At 43.0% G+C, this 26,075-nt stretch overlaps 1 protein-coding gene across 2 annotated transcripts in view; it reads left to right on the top strand.

Annotated features, from left to right (window-relative positions):
* ulk2 (unc-51 like autophagy activating kinase 2) overlaps positions 1-26,075 on the top strand; it is a 33,299-nt gene that overhangs the window by 4,487 nt on the left and 2,737 nt on the right. Inside the window, exons 2-26 of one of the 2 annotated variants that reach the window (XM_084559239.1) lie at positions 650-742; positions 950-991; positions 9,553-9,585; positions 11,325-11,361; positions 13,444-13,617; positions 13,940-14,013; positions 14,157-14,258; positions 14,345-14,403; positions 14,663-14,745; positions 14,833-14,883; positions 14,991-15,079; positions 15,588-15,756; positions 17,083-17,140; positions 20,880-21,029; positions 22,180-22,325; positions 22,440-22,520; positions 23,199-23,461; positions 23,549-23,727; positions 24,008-24,117; positions 24,298-24,426; positions 24,554-24,792; positions 24,918-25,096; positions 25,237-25,355; positions 25,564-25,721; positions 25,826-25,961. In XM_084559239.1, the coding sequence (XP_084415365.1) occupies positions 650-742; positions 950-991; positions 9,553-9,585; positions 11,325-11,361; positions 13,444-13,617; positions 13,940-14,013; positions 14,157-14,258; positions 14,345-14,403; positions 14,663-14,745; positions 14,833-14,883; positions 14,991-15,079; positions 15,588-15,756; positions 17,083-17,140; positions 20,880-21,029; positions 22,180-22,325; positions 22,440-22,520; positions 23,199-23,461; positions 23,549-23,727; positions 24,008-24,117; positions 24,298-24,426; positions 24,554-24,792; positions 24,918-25,096; positions 25,237-25,355; positions 25,564-25,721; positions 25,826-25,961 (2,953 nt within the window). Of the gene's footprint in view, positions 1-649; positions 743-949; positions 992-9,552; positions 9,586-11,324; positions 11,362-13,443; positions 13,618-13,939; positions 14,014-14,156; positions 14,259-14,344; positions 14,404-14,662; positions 14,746-14,832; positions 14,884-14,990; positions 15,080-15,587; positions 15,757-17,082; positions 17,141-20,879; positions 21,030-22,179; positions 22,326-22,439; positions 22,521-23,198; positions 23,462-23,548; positions 23,728-24,007; positions 24,118-24,288; positions 24,427-24,553; positions 24,793-24,917; positions 25,097-25,236; positions 25,356-25,563; positions 25,722-25,825; positions 25,962-26,075 lie in introns of both variants that reach the window. The other variant, XM_084559238.1, reaches the window with a different exon arrangement.

Genomic DNA, 26,075 nt, shown 5'->3' with positions numbered 1-26,075 from the left:
GAACAGTTCTGGAGGCAAAGAGAGACCTACACAATATTAGGAAGGTGGTCATATTGTTATGCCTGATCAGTGTAAGAAGTGTATCTGTTAGGCTGTTTTTAAGGTCACTGATCACAGGATGAGATCATCAGGATCTGGGAAGGTAGCTTACCGCGTCAGGTGAAATATTTCCTGAGGCAAAGCATGACCTAGCTGTATTCACAAGCCTGTATACTCTCCATTATGTGGCCACAATAAATCCATGCACTTCCATGAGTGGTTGTTGAATGTCAGTTTGGAAAATAGTGAAAATGATAAAGGGTCTTGTATTTATATATATCACTTCCTACCTATTGGTCCCCAAAGCTCTTTACAGTCACAGTAACACATCTACCCACTCATTCACACTAGCACTAGGAGCAACTTGGGGCTCTGTGTCTTGCTCAAAGATGTGGCCAGTGTAGCTAGGATTGCAAGCAACCCTCTGTTTCATAGACAACCTGCTCAACCTACTGCGCCACAGCATTCCTTATAAATCAGCATGTTAACCTGTTAAGAAGAAATAGACATGTGGTCCTACCTTAGCCTCATACAGAATGATTTTACAGGAACATCCTGATTACCGTCATTAATCTGCTGTCTTGTGTGTCTTGCTCTCTGTGTTGCGTAGAAGACTGATTGGGAGGTGGCCATTAAGAGCATTAATAAGAAGAACCTGTCCAAGTCCCAGATCCTTCTTGGCAAGGAAATCAAAATCCTGAAGGTAAGCATGACACTTAATGGCTTCCCACTTATCTTCTTAGTGTACTTTAAAGAACGACTGGACATCGGCCTTGTGTGACTCTGCACCTCCGAAAGAAAGGGGTTGTGATGTCACTTTAAGGAATATCAATGAAAGTGATCCCATTAGCTGCTTCAGCGTAGTTAATGTTCCTGCTTATGTGTTTTGTTTTGTGCTTCTTTTACTCAGGAGCTGCAGCATGAAAATATTGTGGCACTTTACGATGTCCAGGTAAGTTTTGTTTTTTGACTTTTGCTGTACTCAGATTCTTGTATCAGTGGACGACAAGATGTCTATCTATCTATCTATCTATCTATCTATCTATCTATCTATCTATCTATCTATTTGTCTTTGAAACTCGATTCCACAAATCTCTTAACTGTGTAAGGAGGATCAATGTTGCTCTTGGCTAGTCCTTTAATTCAGTGCTGAGTAAGATTACATTTTCTTCTGTCCCAACACACCTAGCTGATTCAGGGCCATACTGTTGCTGTGATTCAGTTCCAAAGTGCTGTGTAGCCTCTACAAACCTGAAAGTGCAGAGTGTGCCACAGCTACGGTCGTTCCTGTTAAAACATATAATATCACAGTAATAAAATGTACCTGTGCTCAGTTATACCCCATAAAACCAAGAACAGAGTCTGAAATGGTGGCATTTTTGGATTGTTGGCATATATGCACATTGTTAGACAAAGTACGATATGAAACTGCTATCCTTTATGTTACAGATGTTACATAGGAATACATGATTCAGTCTTGACTCAGTCATGTTTTATATTTAAAAGGTTAGCAAGGGTTTCACCAGCTGTCTGTCAATAAACAGCCATTGGCTACTTTTACATGGATAATATATCGGCGACCCGATTGACCCGTTTACATGGACATCTTTCAAAACACTTGTTTGAACAAGTTGTTGTTTTGCTGCCGTCACGTTTCTGTTCCTCCCAGTGATTCGTCACACATAATGCGTACTCCACTTGGACCAAACACGCACAGAAAGATTGCTTTTATTCCAGCGAGAAATGATCGCATTGAGTGTTTAGATAGTTGTTATGTTAACAGGATTAAGGAAGTCGGTTCTAACTGAGGTGTTTTTCTTCTATTGAGCTATTATTATGATTATCTGTGCAATGGCAGTGTAAATGTTACCATAGGCAATGTTGGTTGAAAGTTTTCCAGCCCTGTATGCTTTAGAAACAGGCATGAGCATGAGCAATGCTAGAAAATGATGACATCCTTTGTTAATATCACTTTATTTAGGATTTTGGGCTTTCAGTGCTGAGCAGCATCTTGTCCCCGACAGTCAGACAAATTCTGATATAAGGGCTATTAACTTCTGTTTATACTTGTTTAATTGAAGCCACTTAATGCTTGCTATTCCTTCCAGAAGTTGATTAATGATGCATATACAGTAGATTTATATAATAACTTTAATAAAGTAAACTTAATCACTTAGTAATGTGGTTATTCTTTACCCTGTGAGCTACAGCCAATCCATTTCAGTTGCTTCATGCTGATGAGTTCTTTGAAACCGCTTTCAGGCAAAGCAACTGCAGGGAAATTGAAATGCAGACCTCTGGACATGAGTCGTTTAGTCTCCGTTTGTGTGCTACTGCAAGCGTCGACAGAACAGCTAAGGTGGAAAAATTCAAGTAGATTAACAGGCTTTATTAGCAGATAGAAATGCATCAATATTATGTTGCACATAGCATTAGTAAATTAATTGCTACTTAGACTTTAAAAAGGCTTTAGAAAACAATATACATAATACTGCTGGTGTGTGCTCAGCAGTATGTTATACGTGAGTCGGCCTGTCCATCATCACGGGGCACGACTTTTTAAAGCTGCACATTGAGGATGCACAGAGTTTGATGTGAAACTGCGATTGTAGTCCTTTCTGAAAATAGACGACAGCCAACAAACACACCTGTTTTAATATTTTTGGACACATTCGGCCCGTGTTCATAGAGTTAAATTATCACAAACACAGCTCAGAATCCCCTCTGAATGGAAGCTCGACATCTCATCTCATCTCTGCATACTTCAGACCTGGATGGATTTTAAAAAATGTGCTTTGAAAATATACACACATTGCTGAAGGTAGAGTATTAGATGTCTTGTTCAAAGCTTACCGCCATTTATCACTGGTTTTGCTGTTCATACTATTGTAGTGCATTAAGGGTGTTATTAATTTTCCATAGAGAGACTGATTCCTTCATTTATTCAGTAGCTCTCATCCACGTAGCTTAAACGGATGTTGGTATTTGTAGTTTAATCAAGCCTGTATGGTGCAGGGAGTGTCTGAATAGCTGCATTCATGAATAAATGATTGGATTTACATCAACGTGTTAGTAACGTCTCACAGTGTGACCTCTAGAAGGCTATGGTTATGACAAGAGTTCTCAGCAATCTGCTAGTCTCAGTCTGCAGTAAGAATCAAAAGTTTTTGATATAATGCTCAGAATTTGCTGTAACAAGCTCTTACATGTGAGTGGACCTTCAGTAAGGACGTACAAAGGGTGAAGTGGGGAGCGAGGCAGAAACATTTGAAGTGATGATGAAGCACTTCCCACATAGTACCGGTGCTTCCTTAGTTTACATAAGCCTCCCACTGAGACCCTGACGATCAGCCAACCCACCTCCCCACTCCTCCACCCATGTCCTCGCCCCTTCATCAGTCCAGCTGATGTAATAACTCCTTCCAGAAGTAAATGATGGAAGAGTCCTGTAATAACTCAGCAGTCGAGGTAGAGTAGAACAAGTCCAGTGGTCACAATACACAAGGAAACGCATAATAATTATATTATAATTGCTACTTGAAAAACTGGTTCCTGATTTTCATAGTCATTAAAATCACCTGATATTAGTCGAAGATGGGGGAGTGGAGTGATCACGCTGAAGCTAAAGCCTACAGCCTACAGCCTTTTATTTAGCTTAGCATAAAGACTGACAACTAAACCTACTAGCACTTTTAAAGCTCAATGACTTCAATGATGAATTTGTTTAATACATGTAAACAAAGTGTAACAGCAGCACTTTACAATTCGGGGTTGTATTCAGCCAGCAGCGGTTTATTTATTATTCTTTCATTACCTTTGGACAGAGCCAGGCTGGGGATTTTCCCTGTTTCCAGCCTTGCTAAGCTAACTTGAAGTCATATTATTAGGCTGGTGTTGTATTTTGTATTCTGTACTAATATGGCATTCATCAGGCTTGACGCTGGTGACTTGATTCAGGCAGAATGCTTTGAATGCTATGCGAAGACAATATTTATATCAGCAAAAGAAAGGGCTTCATGGTGGGGGACAGGTTTCACTAAAATAAATGTGTAAATCAATACTGAACTTTGTACTTGGCCTTTCACTCCATCTTAAACCGAGGAACATCATGGTCTTGGCATCAGACTGCATTCCGATACTGCTGTTGTGTTCGGTTCGTGTTTGTCTTGAGGCCTTTCGGTTCCTCCAAGCCCTCTTGCCAGTTGTGTGGTTTTTCATGCACTCCCTGTCTTTGTGTCTTGATTTTGTTTGCCTGCTTTCTGTCTCCTCTTTTGTCCGTGACAAACACTGAGACGGTCTATAACAGCTTCAGGCACAGTGTCTCCCTGTCTTTTCTTACCAGCTGGGGTTTCTTTTCTCCCTTCCCTGTAGCATTGGTCTGTGTGTTGGTGGCTAGTGTGATGGTGTGCATCTCCTCTGTTGGTGTCTGTCACTAGAGCCTGGTATGTTGCAGGCCTTTGTAGAGACCCGGACAGCTGTCATTTTTCTTTCCCTCTGTTATAGTTTCTATTCTTCATCTTGCATAAGTAGCTGCCTTTCTTCTTGTTTTGCAGTTTTTCATCACTTCTTGCGTTCCCATTTGGCTACTTCCCAGCGTCCTCAGCTGTTGTTGTTGGAAGCATGTGGTGTTTGAATGGGTTTACAAAACAGACCAGGAAATGTAACATGATCAGGCTTGTGCAACTGTCCCGTCCTGCCTAACCTACCTTTTTGATTAGAAAAAAAAAAAAAACACATCTCATGCATGTTTGTTTGTGAATGTCATTTTAAGACTAGTAGAGACTTGTCTTTAGACTTTTTGTTTTTAGACAGTGTTAGATGACTGGCAGTTAAAGCATGAAAACATGCATGACACCTTTAGTAAAACTGCTGAAAAGCAGTGTTCAAGTATTAATGTGTTTATGTTTATAACGGTAGTCAATAGAAAACTCACGCTTACAAAAACCTTTGATATTTTGATTGGTAAAGCTGCAATGTTTCATACATTATGATTCAAATATTACTAAATATGTCAGAAACCATTCTCTATAGATATAGAAAAATAATGCTGCAAAATAATGCCCTATCCCATATTCCTAATTTAGAAACCGTATGTATTGGTCAGACCGGACAAGTGCATTCAAAACGTACACAGCTAGCCTGGCCTATAGTGTGGCCATTTTGGTCCAGAGTGAAATATCGAAACGGCTTTTAGATTAGGGACCATGAACATTGGTACAGAGACGTTCTCATTCGTGGTCCATCAGGATGAAGTCTAATAACTTTTACATCAGGCCAAATTGACAAATAGCAATATGCAGGAGGAGGATAAGTTCCACCCAAGCAAGTGAAATGGCACTTAGACTTACCGATGGACCACTTTTTCAGCGCTTGTGTATTGTAGCACATTGTTTACAACCGTTAACTCTAATCATCATTTGACTCTATAATCTGCCCTAAAGCTCACACTATTGCTGACTGTTCACGCTGCTCTGTGTCTGTACCAGCACCGTATAGAGTAGACACCATTGTGTTGGTCTGAAAACTGAGTAAACACAAAATAGAACTGCTTATGTCCCTTTGTATGTTTGATACGGGTTCACAATGGAGGTGTTCATTCACGCTGGCATGATACGCAAACACCCCACCGTACAACCTCAGCACTTCTTGTGTTAGTTGTTGAATGCACAAAAGAAAACCATCACCGTTCTTTCTCATGGCTTCTTAGGTCTGCAGATTTAAAATCTAGTACTATTTAGCTCAGTTTGATGTGAAATGTAAGGAAGAGGAGAGCTGCAGTATTACTACAAGATCTGATCAGTATATTTGAGCTACTGGAAATTTAAAAAATGTTGCTTTATAAGCAAGCTAGCTTTGTGAATATAGCGGATGGCAGGCTGCCCGTAGTACGTAAATCAGACAAAGATGTTTCTGCTCCCCATGTACCTCTCAGGATAGCCGTGCATTCACAAAAGGCTACAGGGCCGAATGTGGGAGTGCGTCTGTGCACCCATGATAGATTGCAGGTCCTTAAACACAGCTCTGTAGTATGGAGGAGTGCTGCTCGTTTGCAGCTTTTAATGACAGCCTTAAGCACACGGCTGAGCGGCTCCCAGTCCTCCTTCACGGAGCTGTTAATGTTAAGCAAGCTGCAGCAGTCTGAGGTAAACGGGTCTAATTATAAGGTGTCCTGTCTCAGAGCTCTGGTACTCTCCCACCTCCCTAGCACTGATGCTGCACAGTATGGCTTTGCCGTTACGATAGGTAGTGTATTGGTAGCATACACGGCGTGAGTGTGTGTTTAATCAAAAAAATCTTTAACCCTGCATTCGTCAAAGTGGAAAGAAATCCTGTATTCCAGGTGCTGCGTGAAGCTTGAGAAGATATTATGTTGTCAAGCATGAACATGAATGTGATCTGTTATCAACACACAAAAAAAAGGAACATAATGAAACCGGTGCAGATTAAAGTTGGTGTAAAGGTAAACAGAGGAAGAGAGGGGCAGGGGGTTTGTTTATGAAGCGTTTCAGTTCATGAGCCAATATTCACAAAAGCTGAAGTTGCTCCTAAGGAACATTGTGTTCTAGTCTGGAGAGGGGCCCCCAGCCTCGTGTGTTTGTGTGTGTGTGTGTCCTAATTGCACAAGTCGTTGAGGCAGGACTGACATGAGAGGGGCTGAAAAAGAAAAAAAGAGTGACTTGGGGGATTTTTTTGGAGCTCTGAGAGTTTTCCTAGAAAGCTTTGCATTCCTTTACAAAGCTTCGCTTTCCAGACATTCAACTGCCTGAAACAGATGCCTGGAAGAAAAAACCCTGTTACTGCTCGCTGAGGCTCATAAACATGCACCCAGTCACATGAGTAGAACATGCACCGCACTCACTGAATAACCCGTTTGATCACTACAGAAGCATGAGGAAAACACAGACATGTGATCCACACTACACATATGTTTCACTTGCATAACATACGGTGTTACCTCAGTGCTGTTACCTCAGTGGCTCAAATACTAGCTCAGTTGCATATAAAAAAACAGCCATCAAAACCACTAGTAAAAAGAAAAATATGTGTAAGGTAAACAAAATAAAATAATGAAATAAATAAAATATAATATTGTATGCAAAAAATATACAAGGTTTGTGTACAAATCTACAAGAAATAGAGGGGGAAGTAAGATGGAGTTATCTGTTACAGAAAGGTGAGTTGTTGTGCAACTGACACTATTGCTACCCCCAGGACTACACCAGAACATTTTGTTTTAGTGTGCGGTAAATGTGTCCATATCACTATACAGTATGTGTGTTGTAATAATTAGTACAGTCCCCCTGCCTGCGCAATAAAAAAACATCTTTTCCTCTTTACCAAGAATAAGCCATAATCAAAAGTCAACAAGCCCTCCTGACCTTTTGTCCAAGGCACATAATTAGTGTTTTTTCTTGCTTCTGTCACTGTTATGTTCAAGCCTAGACTTTACTCCCAACTGACACCAGTTTACTCGGAATAGCCTGGATTACGCTTGTCGCTTGCGTGACAGAGACACGCTGGATCTCCACAAATGCCTAACCTCCCCCCTCCCCAGTACGCACACACTCCAACTCCATCCTCTTCAATTTGGCTATTTCCCATCCCCCCCCCCATATTGTTACATAACCATGCACTCCTGGAGTTTGAGCGTGACGCAATAATCGAGCAGCTCACCAGATATACTGTTATTTTGTCTCACTTTGACTCTGGACTTCAGCTTATGTTTATGTGTGTGCTACCTAGTTTTCAGTGTCCATGTGTCAGATTTATAAATCCCAGGTTGATAAAATCCTTTCATTCTGCATGCAGATTTGTTATCTTATGAACCTGCCTCTAAAAGTTACATTACAAGGCTATGATGACAGAGGGTCTATTTATATCGCGGTTGTTTTTGGAATATTTTGTTCTGGAAGGAGAACGTTTTGGAGCCTGGCCCTTATCTGGCAGCGAGCCATCAACGTCCAAAGTCCGCCAGTTTATATTTCACATGTGGCCAATGTGTGAACAGTACTTTCCAGAAAACATTTGTCCGTGCAGTAAGTCAGAGCGTCCGCCACTCTCTCAGTGTGCTGCTGCTTCCTTTTAAGCCCAAACAAACAAAGACTGCCCTATGCGCAGCCGTCACCACCTGCCTCCTAATTCATCTTGCTTCTTAGCAATTAGGCAACACACCACACCGAGGCAACTATAGCAGCCAGAGACGACAACACGGGAAAGTGCCAAAATCCACCCAGAATAACATAGATGTTTCTCCAGGAAGCAGCTATTCTCAGAAGAAACCCCAGTCCCTGCTATTTGTTGATCTAAGTTTTCTATGACGTTGGTTTGCGGACGCTCAGGATTGTGATTGCGTAAGAATGTTCTTCAGTGACGAAGGCCAGACATGACCACCATCCAAATCATTTCATGGCCCCGTTCAGATTTCAATAACATCCGTGCTGGGGAACCCAATCCCAAGTGGCCAGCATACAGTAGAGGTGTGAAAACCCTCCAATTTCTGACCAAATTAAGAGGTGGTGGTCTCGGTTGCGTGTGTCGGCGCTGATTTGCATACAGAGCGCAAAACTGAAATCAGAGTTGAAGAACTGACGCATGTGGAGACGCCAATGCCAAGTGTGAACACAGGCACTGAAAACGTTAGACTTGCGATCTGATTGCCTAGGACGGACGTTAATGCAAGGTCAGAGCAGGGCCTCTGTCTATGTGTTTTGTGACGGGACAGTGAGGTATCAGTTACCCTTGTTCCCTGACCCCATGACGACTCTACCACCTCTGACACTCTGCTCCCATCCCCCTTCTTCTCCTCATTATGTAATCCCCTTAACCCCCCTCAGCGCACTCACATATTCGTACATACAGTTAGAATGAATGCTGGTGGCCCATCCCCCAGCACCACCTGCGCCAGCTGGAGAAATTACCGTATAGGATTGGAAAAAACTGAGCTCCTTAAGAACCAAATAAACAAGCCCATTAGGCCAGGGTCACACATCAGTGGACTACTTAGTGAGCAGACCACCACCGTACAAAGTCACCTTTGTATGTGGATTGGTTTGAAGGCTGAGAGACCTACTGGATTACTTTTTGTTGTTATGTCCTGCCAGCTAACGTCCTGTGGTAGTGAGTCGTTGTGTAAGCAGATTATGAGGCAATATTCTGTACAATTCTGAATCTCTATAGTCGGATACAGTTCTTCAGATATGGTGATAACCTAGTAATATGTAAACAAATTAGTTAAAACAGGGATTTTATTTTTCGTATCTTTTCAGGGTTTTATGTGGACATAGTTATGTTTCTGTAAAGTCGTGCTGAGCAGCTAAACTAAACTACAACTAAGACCAAAGTAATAAAAACACATATTTAGAAAGATCCTGGGTCGTCATAAATAGCAGCAAGTGCTGTTGTTATGTACATTGGATTTCACCCAGTGGCTGATTTTTCCTGGATGTGATGGAGCTGACAGCTGCTTCACTATAAAGGGCTTCTGTAAGTGATTATGTGTCTCCTCTCTTCCAGGAAACGCCCAACTCTGTTTTCCTGGTTATGGAGGTAAGTAAAGAAACGTGACTGTCTGAATATGTCCCATCTCATATCCTCTTCTCATGTGTTGTTGGGGAGACTTCATGTAGTAGGAGTCCCAAGTATTCATTACAGAGTAATGGTTTAACCCTCACACTGACTGTCAGCATGTGTTCTCTATCTTTGGGCTAGCAAAGTCTGTCCTGCTGTACGTCCGCTTTCTTGTCTCTTCCTCTCATATTTGTCTTGACTTCCATTCGTAACCTTCTGACAACCTCACCCTCTACTTCCTCCCGAATGCCTTGCATTCATTTCATAACACTGTTGGGTGGCTGCTGGCTAGAAAACAAGTGACAACGACAGCACCTCAAGTCGCTCACTGAAACACACCCTTCTGTTTTCTAGGAACCTTCCTCCCAAGTGTCTTTGCTTCTTGTTTTTGTCAAAGTTTAGACGGCTTTAAATAATAGTTTCTTGGCCTTGTCAGGCAACAAGAATTTGAGGTTGTTGACAAGACAGGCTGTTGTTTGAAATTACTTTTCAGCGTTATATTTTCAACTTTCAGCTATCAAATAAGTAATGCAGGGAGGGTCAAACACATGCCGTAACTTGAATTGCGCTCCTCTCTCGGGCTAAATCAGAGCTGACGCCTCACGTTTTGCTTGGCTGGAAGAAGCTTGTCTTACTCAAATATTGGAGAAAGTATCAAATACAAGTCCAATGAAAGATGAGTGCACTGTGCCAGGTGTAATGCCAGTAAAAACAGTGATGTGCCCTTTGAAAAGCGCGTTTGAAATAGAAGATGTTTATCTTGGAACATTTAGTGCGGCGTTCATTCACTCTGCAGCAGACATGGTATGGACATGGCTCGGGTACTTGCATGTAAAATGTAAGACTACCAAACACTGGTGCCAGATGTTGGCATCTAAGTGCACATCTGGGTGACAAAGTATATGTAGGAGAGAAAAAAGCGAGATATATGAATTATATACTGTTGTGAACACAGTATATGAATCTTATCCTGTTCAAGGAATTTAGACTCCTATGGGACGTTTTTTAACCAATATATTATTGTGAAGACCTACTGAGGATGACGTAAAGTTTCTGCTGGAGGGCTCAGTGCCAGTCAGCACAGGACAGACCTGCCGCAAGGAGGGCAATAATCTGACCCCTCTGCAATAATTTCAGAAATGTGATGCAGTGGTAGGCCAAGAAGTTTGCTCTGTGTTCTTCGTCATTGTGACTTCTGGTATCCTTCTTGTCAAAACTATTTGTTTGAGAAGGATTGTATTTATTTTTAAGATGAGATCAGAGCAGGAAACCACATGATAGGAAATACCCTTACTAATATCTTCCGTTGCTTTGTATTTAGTCGTCTGTACATGAAGGTCGTAGACTATGGGCTTCTCTGAGGATTCCTGTTCAGTCTTACTAGTCGTTCCTTATCTCCTCACCAGTGCACTTTCTTCCAGCCCACCACACCTGCCTCATTTGTCTGTTCTTGTTGTCCCTCTTGAGAACTAAGTGCTCTCCAGCAGGCAGAGGTTGTCAGCTCTGATAAGGCTGCAGCCGTTCAGCAGATTAATTGATGAGCTTGTCATTATCTGGGCTCAGATTTGAACCATCTCTCATGCACGCATGCGAAGACACGCACAAAAACATACGTGTCCATAATACTAATACTAAATGTAATGTGCTTCTCAGCTTGACGTTGCTGAACCTGAATTTTAATTGTTGCTGATGGTGATTGTTTGTCTCCCCTCACGCAGTACTGTAACGGAGGTGATCTTGCCGATTATCTGCAAGGTAAGCATCGCACTAATCTGCCCGCCGCACGCACACACAGATTATACTGTACTTCATCAACGCAAAGACACTAATGCCACAGAGGAGGGCAAACAAAGTGTAGGTGTGAGAATGTGTGCACGTGATGGTGCATTCATTATATCTATGCGTGGAATAATGTAAGTCAGTGTCGTGTGTGGATGTTATGAGCGAGTGTTTTCTGTGTGGGGGAATAACTGTGTGTGTGTGTATCACTGTAGTTCTGTACAAAGAGTTCCTTTCTTCCTTCTCGCAGGCCGCACACTGTTTATGTCTTTGTGATAGTTTATAAAAACGCTCAGCATTTCTGGTCACAGAGCAAGAAGTCAGTTTATGATGAAATGAATAGACAGTTAGTAGTTCTGTTTTAACATGGCTCAAATACCAAACGGTTATCACAAAAACTATAACTATACGGTGTCTGTGATCTTTATGTTGACAGTGACATATTTGGCATAGGTATGTGTTACTCTGGCAGCCAGGGTGTAAAGTTGCACGTGAGAAAACCAGAATGTCAAGCTCCTACACCAGTGTTTTTGTGGTGTAGATGACAGACATTCCTGACTGACACCAGCTCAGGATATTAGAAAAACAATGACGCAGGCCACAAGTGAAATCCTCCTCGATTTAATAATAATAATAATAATAATAATAATAATGACCGTATACGCCTCTTCCTTCAACATTTGTTTAAGAATCATCACATTTTTTACACTGACCGTCCAAAACTCCCTAAACGCCGAACAACATGTTGTTGCGACTGAATAGTTAAAATCAGGTCACATCCACAAACCCTTCAGAGTGAATGGCAGTTTGCCAACACATCTCTTAGGTAACCGCATGTGTTTACACCTTTCATAAAACACTGATTGTATTGCTGGAGCTGCTCCCTTATCGCTGTACCTTTACATCATGTACCTGCTCCACATGCAGCACATTTGAGCTGCATGTGGAGCTTCCGTTGTGGATCACTGTCAGACCCGTTAGTGACCTGGTGGTCCAGGTGCCTCTGCTTGGGTAACACAGCTGGTTGCGAAACGAAGCCTGTTACGATTCTCTGAACGGCATCGTGATTGTGTTCTTATTATTGGTGGACTTCAGTGTTGCTGTCAACACCGAGTCTGTAAAATCTTAATTATATAAGATGACCTCTCTCTTTCTCTCTAGTGAATGATTCTACAACTTACACAACTTTTCCATGTTAGAAGTTTTCCACTGGGGTGGGCAGGGAGCAGCTAACCCCCCCAATCCTAGATTAATGTGATAAGCTTATTGGTTTGATCTATGCCTACACTGTAATCACAATGGCTTCATAGAGAGAGAGGGGGGGGGGGGGGGGGAGAGAAATGAATCCTCTTAGCCTCACATCGGATTAGACTTATTTCACTACCACCAGGGAATAGGACCTTCGCTGCCTCAGTTTACACTGTTTACCTCAGGATTATTACTATAATATGCTAATTATTAGCTTTTAGAAAGTGGCACTAAGGAGCCATATGTGGGGAGTTTTCCCATCCTTGCGATAAAAGACCAGTTGTATTCGAGTCTGAACTCTGCATCATGTGAGTGCAGACTAAGCGAAGTTAGTCTAGCCTGAGGCAGCGAGACTCAATTCTTGCTCTCAGTTTGGTAATACGTCCTTTGGATTTCATTATGAGAGATGTTTCAACCAATACAGAAAAATCGTCTTACAAACAGTCAGACTCCACGGTGCTCAGATGATATGTAGGACCCTTGTCCTACCCTTGTGTCTATCACCGCATAAAGGCCACAGAAAAGATTTGATATATGATCATAGTCCCCAACAGAGTGACTCCAGAACAACCTACCACAACAATAAAATTGTGAGCTGGGAAGTTGATTTGGCTTCCAGGTTAAAAGTAGTCATTAGCAGTTGGTAGGAAGCAGAAAAATACCAACGACGTGATTGGCAAGAACGTGCCTCTTAATGGACGGATTTGCTTAAAGAAGCAGGTTAATTATCACAGGTGAAAACTGCTAAAGAGCTTTCAGTTAGATTTGAACTAGAGTAATCAACAGTTTCTGTGTATTCCTCTCTTTTAGCTAAGGGGACATTGAGAGAGGATACCTTGAGGGTTTTCCTGCAGCAGATTTCTGCCGCCATGCGCATCCTCAACAGCAAGGGAATCATCCACCGTGATCTGAAACCCCAGAACATCCTGCTGTCGTATGTGGGTCGCAAAAGGTCCAACATCAGTGGCATCCGCATCAAAATAGGTAACAGGAGATGCAAAGTTTGTTGTTTGCAGATATATATATATATATTTTTTTTTTTTCATCTTGTTTGAATAAAAAAAAAGAAAGTTCAAGCCAAATAATAAGCCCCTCGAAGCATATCATTTTGGCAGCTGTAGTGCAATAATTGAAGTGTTTTTCAGCTTTAAGATCTGTTGTGAGTGCAGGACTATTTCATGTATGTGTTATTGTTCCCAGTGTTTGTCTCCCAGTCATTCTCCAATGTCCAACAATAGTGGATTGTGTTACTAATAATAACAACACGTGTGTACTGACTGGTTTGTTTCATGCTTCTGTCCTGCAGCTGACTTTGGCTTTGCACGGTACCTCCAGAGCAACATGATGGCAGCTACTCTATGTGGGTCACCCATGTACATGGTCAGTGTGTTTTATACGTTGCGTGTGTCTAGAATTTCAGCTGCGCTCTGTAATCTTAGAAAAGAACTGTTGGCTTTCTCAGCAGCTTGTTAACATATCTCTCCCTGTTTTGGATCTTTACTTGTGACCTTTTCCCCTCCCAGGCCCCAGAGGTCATCATGTCCCAGAACTATGATGCCAAGGCAGACCTGTGGAGCATAGGGACAGTTATCTACCAGTGTCTGGTCGGCAAGCCACCATTCCAGGTTAATACTGTGCACAACAAGACATGAACAAATGGATTTGTTGATGTGTGTGTCTGTACATTTAGTTTCTCTATTCATACTTCCAGGCCAACAGTCCCCAAGACTTAAGGATGTTTTATGAGAAGAACAAGAACCTACAACCCATGTAAGTCACCTCCTTTACACTGTGTGATTTTGAGCTGTCTTGTATGAGAAATAACCGTACAAGAGAATTTTCTTTGCTTGTCCGTCCACTGAGATGTGAGAACAAAAACAAAATGCCTTTCAGACCAGTCATCGCAACTACAAACCAAGATTATATACAATGAGATGGATGAAGAACTTCTAAGATGGTTTGCACAGTGTACAGACCTCCTAAGATAAACAAGTTATTAATGTTTCTATTCCATGATCTCATTACCCAGCATCCCAAGGGAGACATCCCCACAACTTAGTGACCTTTTGCTTGGGCTGCTGCAGAGGAATCAGAAAGACAGAATGGACTTTGGTGAGTGCTGACATAGTCCCAGTGAACAATAAATAGTAAAAGCATTGTTCATATTTACCACTATAAATACCCCCCTCTCTCTCGCAGACACGTTTTTCAGCCATCCTTTCCTTGAGCCTTCGTCCACCATTAAAAAATGTAAGCACAAAGGTCACATTCCTAAGCATCAAGTTACTGTACTACACCACTGCACTACGTCATTGTCCAGTATGAATCCACGATTAATGTGCGTTTATTCCCCTCAGCGTGTCCAGTGCCGGTCCCCAGCGCCTCCAACGCTGTGACGGACAGTTCCTGTGGCAGCTCCCCATGCATCCGATACAACTCTCCTCCTGTGAGTTTGATATTACTTTATAAATCCTCATTCAGAGGGGATTATACTTGCACTGCCACTAAGGCAATACAATAGTAACCATGCCCCCTCTCACTGTTAGGCTTCTATCGTGTCTACTTGCTGCTTCCAGTAAAAACGGTTCTTAAACTTGGTGTCCATAATTGCGAAAATATGCAAAATCTCTCATGACTTTTGGTTCTTACTGTGCTCTATTCAAACTAACGGCCATGTTATCTCTTCAAATACTTAAGCAATGCTGCGATTACATCTACTGCTAGTTGAACTGTAACACAGTATGCACAGTATTCCTCTCACAACAGCAGTGGGAAGCCAGAGCATGTCAATTTCCCAGGATGTCAGTGTTCTCTATAACAATGTGATTGCATTAGATTGACAGTCAGCACGGCCCTGCCTGGAAGCCTTAATTGCATCTCTCAGAACAAACACTACAACTTAACCCTCCTCTCTCTCTCTCTGTCTCTCTCTCTCTCAATGTCTGCGAACACAGTCTCTCCCAGACATGCAGACTCTTGCAGAAGATGGTCTGTCGTCCCCTCCGCTTGGTCCACCCAACTTCCTGCAGCTGTCCAAAGAGTCTGCGGGAAGCACCAGCAGTAAGAACTCGTCCTGTGACACTGACGACTTTGTCCTGGTGCCTCACATCTCTACTGACAGTTGTAAGCGCCAACACACATGCTGTATCTACACCTGTATTTTCCTAAACATAACACAACTTAGTATTTGCATTATTGGCTTGATGGCAGATAATTGCCTTTTTAGGGAATGTAGAAATGTTATCTATAGAGTTATACAATATCAGTGACTTGGAACAGCAGACACACCTGCTCTAGAAAGATTGAATAGGGAATTTCTTATTTTATATAGTGGGATTTTGCTTTCGCCCACCCTAGTTTTGATTTATTTTAACAAAATAATGTGTGTACAGATTGAGAGCCTATTTAATCTAATCGTTTAACTTCTGCGTCAGGCAGTAAAGTCAGAGATGTTTCTCGGGCAGGGCAGACACTTAAAAACAACTTAAATTTGTTGAGTCAGTTAATCTATTGCTTTCTGTCTCAAAAGATCATGCACCTCTCCCATAGCTGTTGCACGTGTTGATACTTGTCAAAATAACAGCGTGATGTGTTCAGTTGATTCAACCAAATCTGCTGTGCGTGGAGGAATTTTCTGCCGCAATCAGTGTTTATATTGTCCAGCCCACCAGTCTGTCTGGAAATGGACATTTAGTCAAATACATGCCGGACGTACAGCAGTTAGCCTCACCACAACTGCTGTTTGCACAAAGCCATACGGGCTCCATTTGTACAACATATTACTTGATGTTCATTAGGTGTGGTAGTGTCTGGGTGTGTAGACGTACAGGGAAACTGTCAAGGTTCAGGTGAAATATTTAGTGATAAAATATTTCCTTATTTGCTCTTAGTGACAGAGAGATAGATAGATAGCATTCATATTAATCCACATGTTATTCACTTGCTCACAATACGTACAGGACCAAGTATGAACTTTGGACACAGACAAACATGTTAATCTGAATGTCCTCAACAGTTTTGGACAAGGACTCGGACATCTTAAACTGCACATATTAGATCCACCATGGCTAGGAAAGTCACATTCACCAGTACTACTGATACCTAGGGCACATGGTCACACACTCGCGTAGCATGTGTCGCTAAATTAGACAGCTGCTAACCATGTCGTGCTGTAATTGTACTCAAACAGTAGGCATACACACTTCCCCTCTTGACTGGTAAAATGAGCCCTTGCGGTCCGCACCTGCTGCAGCACACACACACACACACACACACACACACACACACACACACACACACACACACACACACACACATCCACCTGCTAGTCGACACATAATGAACAAAACAGCGGAAAGCATTGGGAGTGTCAGCTTGCATTTTGATTGTCATTTAATCACCTAATAACCACTTCGTTAATGTTTTCTTTGCTGCTTTCTCCCGCCTCAGATGACCAACCCATGGGAGCAGGTCGCCGGCCGTCCAGTGAGTTTCTCATGTGTGGAGGGTGAGTACACGGTTGTTGTAAAGTATTCTGCTTAGAAGTCGACAGGCGTTCAGTCATCAAGAGTTTAAAAGTTACAAACAAAGAAATACAGTCCTAATAGTATAGAGTTAACCCTCAACAAGAATTCTGATTCAAGGAGCAATAAAGATGAAAGAGGAGTAGATGAATTCATTTGTGAAATATGCTTATTAATATTCTTTTAGATAGTTGTCATTAGCTTAATGTAAATACCAGAAACAGAGCCAGGTTCCCAGCTCTTTACGATGGTAACAAAATCTGCCGGCGCCTCTAAAGCTCTCTAGACATACCTGGTTGGTTTTAAATTTAGTGCTGGACTATTTCATGGCAGGGAGAAGTGACTTATCTGAAGTCTTATTGATAGCATGAACTCCACAAGGTCACAGCAGCAAGTTAGGTAATTAACCAGAACATCTTTACACTAAGATGTTGATTCAGCCACAAATCTATACACCAAGCTAAGCTAAGCTATGCTAACAACGGCACACTGTACATAAATTAATGGCTGACTGTCGTCTTTCTATGAATATATTCACCATTTATCAGTAAAACTTAATTGGATCAGCAGCGGGGGCGAAACAACAGTTATATCACTCATAATATCTTACCTCAGCTTTGTCAGAATATAACACACAATAAAATTAATTTAAAAATTTAATTAATACCAGCTTATGTAATAATATAGCCAAAGTAATGTTAGACTTTTTGTGAATGCTGCTATTTAGAGACATCGGAGTATGTGCTTGTCTTGAAGCCTTTAAAAACCACATTATTGCACAAGTAAATGAGTAAAGAAGCACACAGATGTAACATGGATTAAAGTTTTACTGTGGCTGGGTTACCGCTTTATCTTTAAGACATTTCTTATTTCTCAGCAGTATTTATTTGTGGTTTTTAGAATATACTGAAGTTTACCCTCAGTGCTCCTCGACACTTCATTTTTACTGTCCATGATCAGTAAAAATAAACTAGTATTTTCAGCGTTACATTTACAGAGATCCTAATAAAAGTCTTGGTCTCTGCTGAATGCTGCAGATGTAGTTCAGTGTCACTACCTCATCACACACAGTTCAAGGAGTATGACGTGGATGTTGGCACTTCAGTGGGAATGTGGCATGACGCTGTGATTCCATTTCGCACATAGCCTTGAGTTCACATGTACAGTATGTACAGTATGTGCGGCCAAACTGTCTGTTCTTGATGTGTTTTTGTGCGAGCCAGACTTCCTTTCTTTCTTCGCGTGACTATTTCTGTCTCTGTGACCACCAGAAAACAGTCTCCTCTCAGCTTTGTGCCAGATATCGCATACACACTGTCCATTTGTCATGAGCAAATCCTTCTGTCCCCCTCCAAATCTGCATGATTAGTGAGTTATGAATCACGACATTGAGCCAAACAACAAGGTGGTGCCGCGCTAAAAACGGCGCCTGACCCACAGAAGGCTGTGTGGATAAGAATAGCCTCACACACTCTGGAAAAAAACATGCCTGCATTGGCAGTCTGTGACTGCTTGTATTGTGTATTTAGAGATCAGAATATGAAATACACAGACACGGACTAGACCTAAAATCTAGCAAATCTAAATCTTTCTTACTCCTTCAGAGTCTCGTGACAAGTTGAAACGTCGCAGTGTGTTAGTTCATTTCTCAATACATCTTGACTTCCTCGTCTGTGGCACTGTAACAAGACCATTGTTTCTTAATGAAGAATAATAATACTTCTTCTTCTTCTTTTTTTTCTTTTTTTAAAGTAAACACCAAAACCAGCTGACTGCCTGTTTTTAAAACACATTATACAAGCAGAAAATTGAATAACACCAGAATGTACAGTACAACTGACTTTATATGAATCATAAATTATGCCAGACCTAATGCTGTTATTGGAGCATTTTTAAGATAGCCATCATGTCCACCAGTTGTTTTTCCTGTTGTGTCTTAGTTTTGGACCTCTAACTATCTATGTGAAACCTCTGGACAGCTTTGTTTCTATATTATGGATAGTATACAAGCACTAACTTATAGTGTAGAATGTGGGTGTTAAATACAGAAATCCTGCTCAGTTGTTTGTGAAGTTGTTCTGGTGCCTATCACCCTTTGTCCTTGCTCATGCTTCTCCCTCCCTCTCTACATAACCTGCAGCCAGACTTCCATCTTCCCGCTTTCCTGTTTGCACGCCTGCAGCAAAACCGTTCTTCTCTCCTGTTCCCTTTTCGGTTGCACTCACTCTGTTTTGTCTTTGTTGTTGTTTTAACTCATCTCCCTCCAATCATTCAGGCAGCCAGCTTTAATGCCTCCCTCTGCTGTTCGCTGAACGGTTTTCTCCGTAGCAATGATTCCTCATGGTTTACATAAATTAGCTAACCACTGAGATGGGAAGAAACATTTTTTTTTCTCCCATTACACGAGTTTTCCTTTTCAGATTTAGTAACAGCAGCCACACTCTCGGTGACCTCCTAAATCACAGCCATGTTCATCCTCCTCCCACTGTGTGTCCTAAATTGATTGGAGTCAAAGGGGAAAATGCTGTAGAGGGTGGGAGAGGAAGGGAGAGGAAGGGAGAGTGGCTTCAAGGGATGCAGAGAGGAGCAGGATGTCTGGAGAGAGATTATCACGGTAGGGAAAGCAAGAGATTAGAGAAGGGACAAATGAGACAAAGCAAGCAAATGTGTGATGGATGAAGAGAAACAGAAGTGACAGGTTTTTTTAGAGGCTGAAATAGTTTGGTCCCATCCCCCTCTACTGGGCTGCTTGGTTAAGAATCAGGTCAGAAGAGAGGCAGCTGACTTGCAGATCCAGTCTCTCTCCTCTCTCCACTCTGGGCTTGTTTTAAAAGACAGCTGTTCACTGACCTACAATTTTCTTTTAGTCTTTTTAACAAGGAACAACGGCACACAACACATTAAGCCTAGGCTCGGATCAATAACGCTTTTAGCAACCTGGAGAAACATAAAAAAGCCTCCACATGGTTTTCTTTGTCGGATGTGTTTCTGATCGTTGTGTGTGGAGAGGGCCAGCACGTGGTGAGGTTTATATCTCGATAGAAACTGCTCTCTTGTTCTTTGTCTGGACTAGTCTTTGCCTCACGTGTCCTCCTCCTCTCTCCCAGATAGTCCCTCCCAGGCCTCACATCATTACATAATACTGGTTTCCAACTGGTGCTTCTCGCTAACGGCCGTTTCCTCTTCTCCTCCTCTTTTTTCATTCTATATGTATATGTGCGACCCTCTGTGGGTGACTGGGTCATGACTTTATGTTCAGAACATTTTGTCTCCTCTGGAATAACAAAAGAATGCAAATGAGCTGTGGCTCTTTGCACTTCCCCTTCTGTGTCTGCTGAATACAGAGAACATGCCTCACATGTGCCATTGGTGGGCCCTGCCTGTAGCCCTGCCCCAGCAGAGAGAGCTTGAGGCTGATTGGTGTTACGTCTGTGTTTACATGGAAGCCTGGCCCCCTTTTTTTTTCTTCCTCCCGCTGTCCCAGCCCCTATGAACAGCCAGGCTAAACTCAAGTTCCATAACGTGCCTTCACACCGAAGTAAACAAAGAACCAGAGGCTGTAGAAACCGTCCAACATTTTAGAGTCGTCCTGTTTTACATACATTTGGATATTCATATTATTGCGGGTGTTGACACCCCTGAAGATGTCCTGCAGATATGGAAGAAGCTTCAGCCTTGAGCGGACTGGCTAACGGCACTTCTTTACCCGTTCTTTCCCTGCAGTCAGCCGCAGCCAATCCCAGGACAGACCCCCATGGTGTCCCCACGTGCTGAGACCACCCCCATCCCGGTTCCTACCCAGGTTCGCAACTACCAGCGCATCAAGCAGAATCTCTCCAGCAGCCCGACCACCACGCTCTACAGCTCCCCCAGGTAAGAGTCGCGTCTGCTGGGTCTGCGTGTGAGGGAAGCACTCCTGGATTAACTTAATGTTTATACCTCGTATTGATTATTATTAAAACAACTGGAATCAGCTTGTGACTAATGACTGACTCACCACACATGCACTCTCAATGTAGGTAATGAAATGCCAGGCTCTTGTTTCATCAGCCATAAAGTTTCACTGAAATTACATCAGCCAAATACCTGTTGCTGGGAGGGTTTGTTGGTGGTTTTAAGTCAAGACAAAGCAGAAGGCGGGAAAAGGAAGAGCCAAGGGTGGCACCTTGTTTCACAGGAACATTACTTTTGTTGTTCCTGTTAAAGTCTGTTGTCTGAAAGGGAGAGCACCGGGGGCACTGAAGGCTTTAATGGTCTGCATTGTATTGCTAATGTTTTCTATTATTTATCTTTATTGTGCTGGCTTCTGTATGGGCTTGTGTTTAACTTTCTTTGTCTTTGCCATCAAATCCATTTCGTGGTCTGAAGATTAGAACTTGATTAATGATCTGACATTGTTCACCTGAGCTAAATGTGCACCCATGAGAGTTAGATCAACACTTACCAACCTTGGCTATGATTCATTGTTCAGAGAGTCGTAACTGAGCATTGTAGTGTAATGAGTGTAGTGAGTGTGTAATGGGAGGATTCACACTCCTCAGTATGTTAGTATTATTGTTCTCAGGGGTTGGATCTTAATTTTTACAAATAACATGATGTAACCAGGCAATAATATTTGACTGCACAAAGGAGGAGTAGCGTGATTCATGATGATTGTTTGAACCTTGATGACTTATCTTTGTTTGCTTGTGAGACAACTCCTCAAAACATCTTCATACGTTTGCAATTGCGTCTGGGACTTGCCTAAATGTGAGTCAGACCCTTAGATGATGTTGCATCTACTTAGAGCTGTAATGTGTTGTCTCATCAGGACAACAAGTATGGACCAACTGGCAAAATTCGGCGAAATGAGCAAAAAGTCTTTCGAGAGAGAGTGTAGTAGAATAATTGAATCCTTAATGAAGCCAAGATTTATTTTTTAATTGGCTCGCTCTTTGTATTATTTCAGTCTTGAATAACTTGAGGGCAGTTGGATATATATATATATAAACTAAATTTTGTGATGGATGTGTGTATTGTCTAGGTCTGGCACAGTGAGGCGTTCCAACACTAGTCCGATGGGGTTTCCCAAGGTGGGCTCAGCCTCCCCTGGCTCTGCAGACGTCCCGCAGAGCGTGGGCCGGCGGCTTTCTACAGGCAGCTCTCGGCCTTACTCCCCTTCGCCTCTTGGTAAGGATCTGTCCATACGTGCTTTTAAGCACATCAGCTTTTTCAAAAACATCCAGACATGAAGTGGACGCTTCCTGTGGTTCACAACAAAAATCTGTGTGTTTGTGTTTGCAGTGGGGACCATCCCTGAGCAGCTGGGACACTGCTGCTGCCACCTGCAGAACCAGGAGCCTCGTAGCCGCAGCTCCTCAGGAGGTCAGTTCATACTCACAACTGCCTGGTCACTGGGTTATTGAACATCTGACTGTGCCAGCTTGTTCATTTAGATAAGATTCAACTTACAGGGATTTCTAGAGAATGTCCTTAAAACAGTTAATAGTTGATAAACATCTATATACATTAAAAAACCAGTGTATTATAGTTCTTGCCTCTTAAATTAAGCAGAAAATGAAATAGCTGCAGTTAGGAGACACTGTTTTTATTCTCTCCTCTGTGCCATGACTTTATTTTTGACAAAGTCTATGAGTCACCATGAGTCAAGGCCCTTTTGAACGTCTCTGACGCTGCTCTTATATTAACACTGCAGACCATTTCAGGGAAGCTACAGAGTACTGACTGAAATTCTGCCTCAGCCAGACAAACAACAGCCGTTTGTCCCTTATTTGGAAAATCACACAAACAACAGGAATTTATAACCAGCGCAACCTGGGTAGCAACTGTGGGACGGAGCAAAGCTCATAAAAGTGTCACCAGAGGCATCGTTCTGTTTTTTGTTTCTGTTCACAGAATGTTTTAGAGCTGAAGACTGTGTACAGCTACGAGACATGTAGTTAAATGTCCTACGAGCTGCCAGAATCAGTACGGAGCCAGTCTAATTTGTGGGAGGTTGTCTAGCTGAACTGATTATAATCCAGTCCCTCTTCTTATCTCCAGGCTCCCCTGTCCCGGCCTCTCAGCTTCTGGGTGCTCGGCTCCAGAGCGCCCCAACCCTGACTGAGGTCTACCAGACCAGGCAGAAGCTCCACAAGCAGCTGTCAGACCCCGTGCAGCCTTCCTCCTCCTGCAGTCACTCCCCTCAGTTCGGCCGACCAGCCAACCTCGGTTCCTCCCCCACCAAGTTGCTCGGGTCCTCCCCTCGCACGTCCGACTGGTTGCAGAAGTCCCCGCTGCCCACCATCATTGGATCCCCTACCAAGGTGAGCGCAGTTACCAGGAAGTGTGCAGATTTCTAATATGAAATCAAATATCAGTTCTAAGAATTTTCCTGATTTGTTTCCATTCAGACCATTTCGGCACCGTTCAAGATCCCTAAAACGCAGGCCTCCTGTAACTTGATGGCACTGGCTGATAGCCCCATACCCACTAAGACGTTGGCAGATGCCAGGGATATCTGTGCCCACCACTGCAGCCCGTACCTCGCTGGACGGCCAGCTGCCCCAGAGGCTAGCAGAACGTTTGGCAGGTAGGATTCACATCCTCAGTCTGTTTATTTCTCCTAACCAGAACTACACTTTTAACACCATCTCCGCTTTCAATTGATCTCAGTTATTACAATCTAGTAGGATGGACATGATGTTATTCAGTGGTTTACCTACAGTAATTTAAACATTGTAAGAATGATGCAATTCTGAAAGTGACATTTTGATTACCTCTGCATTACTCTGAACCCTCTCTGTTGGATGTCACGTCAATTTGTCTGCTGTTAGACACATGTGCTGATGTAATCTGTGGTTTCCTTGCAGGTCTGTCAGTACTGGTCGTCTGTCTGACCAACCAATCAGAATCACTTTGGGTGGACAGGCCTATCAGGGCAGCACTGACAGCCTGAACACTGAGAGACCCATGGACACAGGTATGGTTACACAGCTACACACTCTCTACCCGTAGTTCAGGTATTTGGTCATAAATGTAATTACTAACGTGTGCTTTATTTAAACTACAGAATGCATACGTTTTATGAATGATACTATATGATGTCCAGTGTTTAACAGACATAAATGAGTAAATTTCCCCTTCCTCAAAGCCCCTGCAGGTCCTACCGTGCTGCATCAGTGTGGGTCAGCGAGTCCACGTACTGTGCTTTTCACTGTGGGTTCACCACCCAACAGCAGCACACCTCCTACCTGCAGCCACCTGGGCACCCGACCTCGCACTACTTCAGGTGAGGAAGGAACCCTCCGCCTAAACTGAGCTAGCAGATATGAAAGTATATCAGCGAACTCAAGCAGGTACTTGTCAGTGGTATTTAACACTTGACTCTCTGCTCTTCCTCTTTGTCCTCATCCCAGTGGGTTCCAACAGTTCAGCTGGCTCCCTGTGTTCCACAAGCGGCCGGGTCTATGTCGGATCTCCCCCTGGAATGGCCATGGGCTCCTCTCCTCCAGGATTTGGAGGTGGGCAGGTTGTCCCCGGAGCAGAGGGGGGACCCAGCAGCCTGCGCTACGTCCCCTATGGGACCTCTCCTCCCAGCTTGGAGGGATTCATCACTTTTGAAGCTCCAGAGCTGCCTGAGGAGACACTGATGGAGGTGAGACAAAGGGGCAGCCACAGTTACATGTTTCTCTGTCTCCCATCACATCACAGGGATGTTCATCGGTTTGACATGTACTCTCTCTTGGTGATTTAAATATAATCTTTAATTACTTTGCACAGCGTGAGCATACAGACACCCTGATGTACCTGCGGATGATGCTGTCATTCACGGACTGCGTCTTGGAGATGGCTGCAGTTCGAGCCGGCGGGACGGAGCTCGGAGTGTCGGCCGCCTCCCTCTACCCTCCCCAGGACAGCGTGGTTGTGGACCAGATCAGTCAGCTCAGCAAAGAGTGGGGGTAAGAAATGAAAGTCTAGTCTGACTTTTTGAAAATCTCATTCTATGAATAATATCATCTAATCTCAGGAGGGCCTTTTGTTCAGTGGTGTTGCTGCAGTCCGTATGCCTCATAAACTATGATTGTGTTGCCCCCTACAGGCAGGTGGAGCAGTTGGTGCTCTACATGAAGGCTGCTCAGCTCCTGGCGTCCTCCCTCCATCTGGCCAAGGCTCAGATTAAATCTGCCAAGCTCAATCCTTCCACTGCCGTCAAACAGGGTAAGGACTTCTCAGTCTTCCCGTCCCATGACTTGACCAAAACTATATCCAGCACATTACACAGGAAACTGGGTGTGGACAGGGGACAAATATGCGCTTTCTGTAGCAAAGAAAAGCAGTAAACAGTGTTACGTGAAATCACACTATTTACTAAATATGTAAAAAAAAACAAAAAAAAAAACTAATTCCTTCCCCTCTATTCTCTCAGTGGTGAAGAGTCTGAATGAACGTTACAAAAGCTGCATCTCCCTCTGCCGGCGACTCACCGACAAACTCAACCACTTCTTCTCTGATAAGCAGCGCTTTGTGGACGAGATCAACAGCGTCACTGCAGAGAAGCTCATCTACAATCACGCGGTGGAGATGGTGAGTCTCGCGCACAGGGTTTTGAAATGGTCAAATTTATTCAGTGAGTTATAGCTATGGCATGGTGTCGGTCGGCCTAATGTGATATGGTGTGTGTGTGTCAGGTTCAGTCAGCGGCTTTGGATGAGATGTTCAAGCAAACAGAGGACATAGCCTACCGCTACAGCAAGGCCGCCATGCTGCTGGATGGCCTGTCCAAGATCCTACAAGATCCCACTGACATTGAGAACGTGGTCAAGTGTGAGTACACAGTTTTACACAGGCGGCATCACGCAGGAGCAGAATTAAAAACAAAATTCCATATCTGTGCAGATGATGTATATACAACACCATATGTATATGCCATCCTTCCAA

The sequence above is a fragment of the Chelon labrosus genome, assembly GCF_963514085.1.
Source record: "Chelon labrosus genome assembly, chromosome: 13".
Taxonomy (NCBI): domain Eukaryota; kingdom Metazoa; phylum Chordata; class Actinopteri; order Mugiliformes; family Mugilidae; genus Chelon; species Chelon labrosus.
Note: the sequence above shows the minus strand (reverse complement) of the source record. Positions and strands in the feature narration are given on the sequence as shown.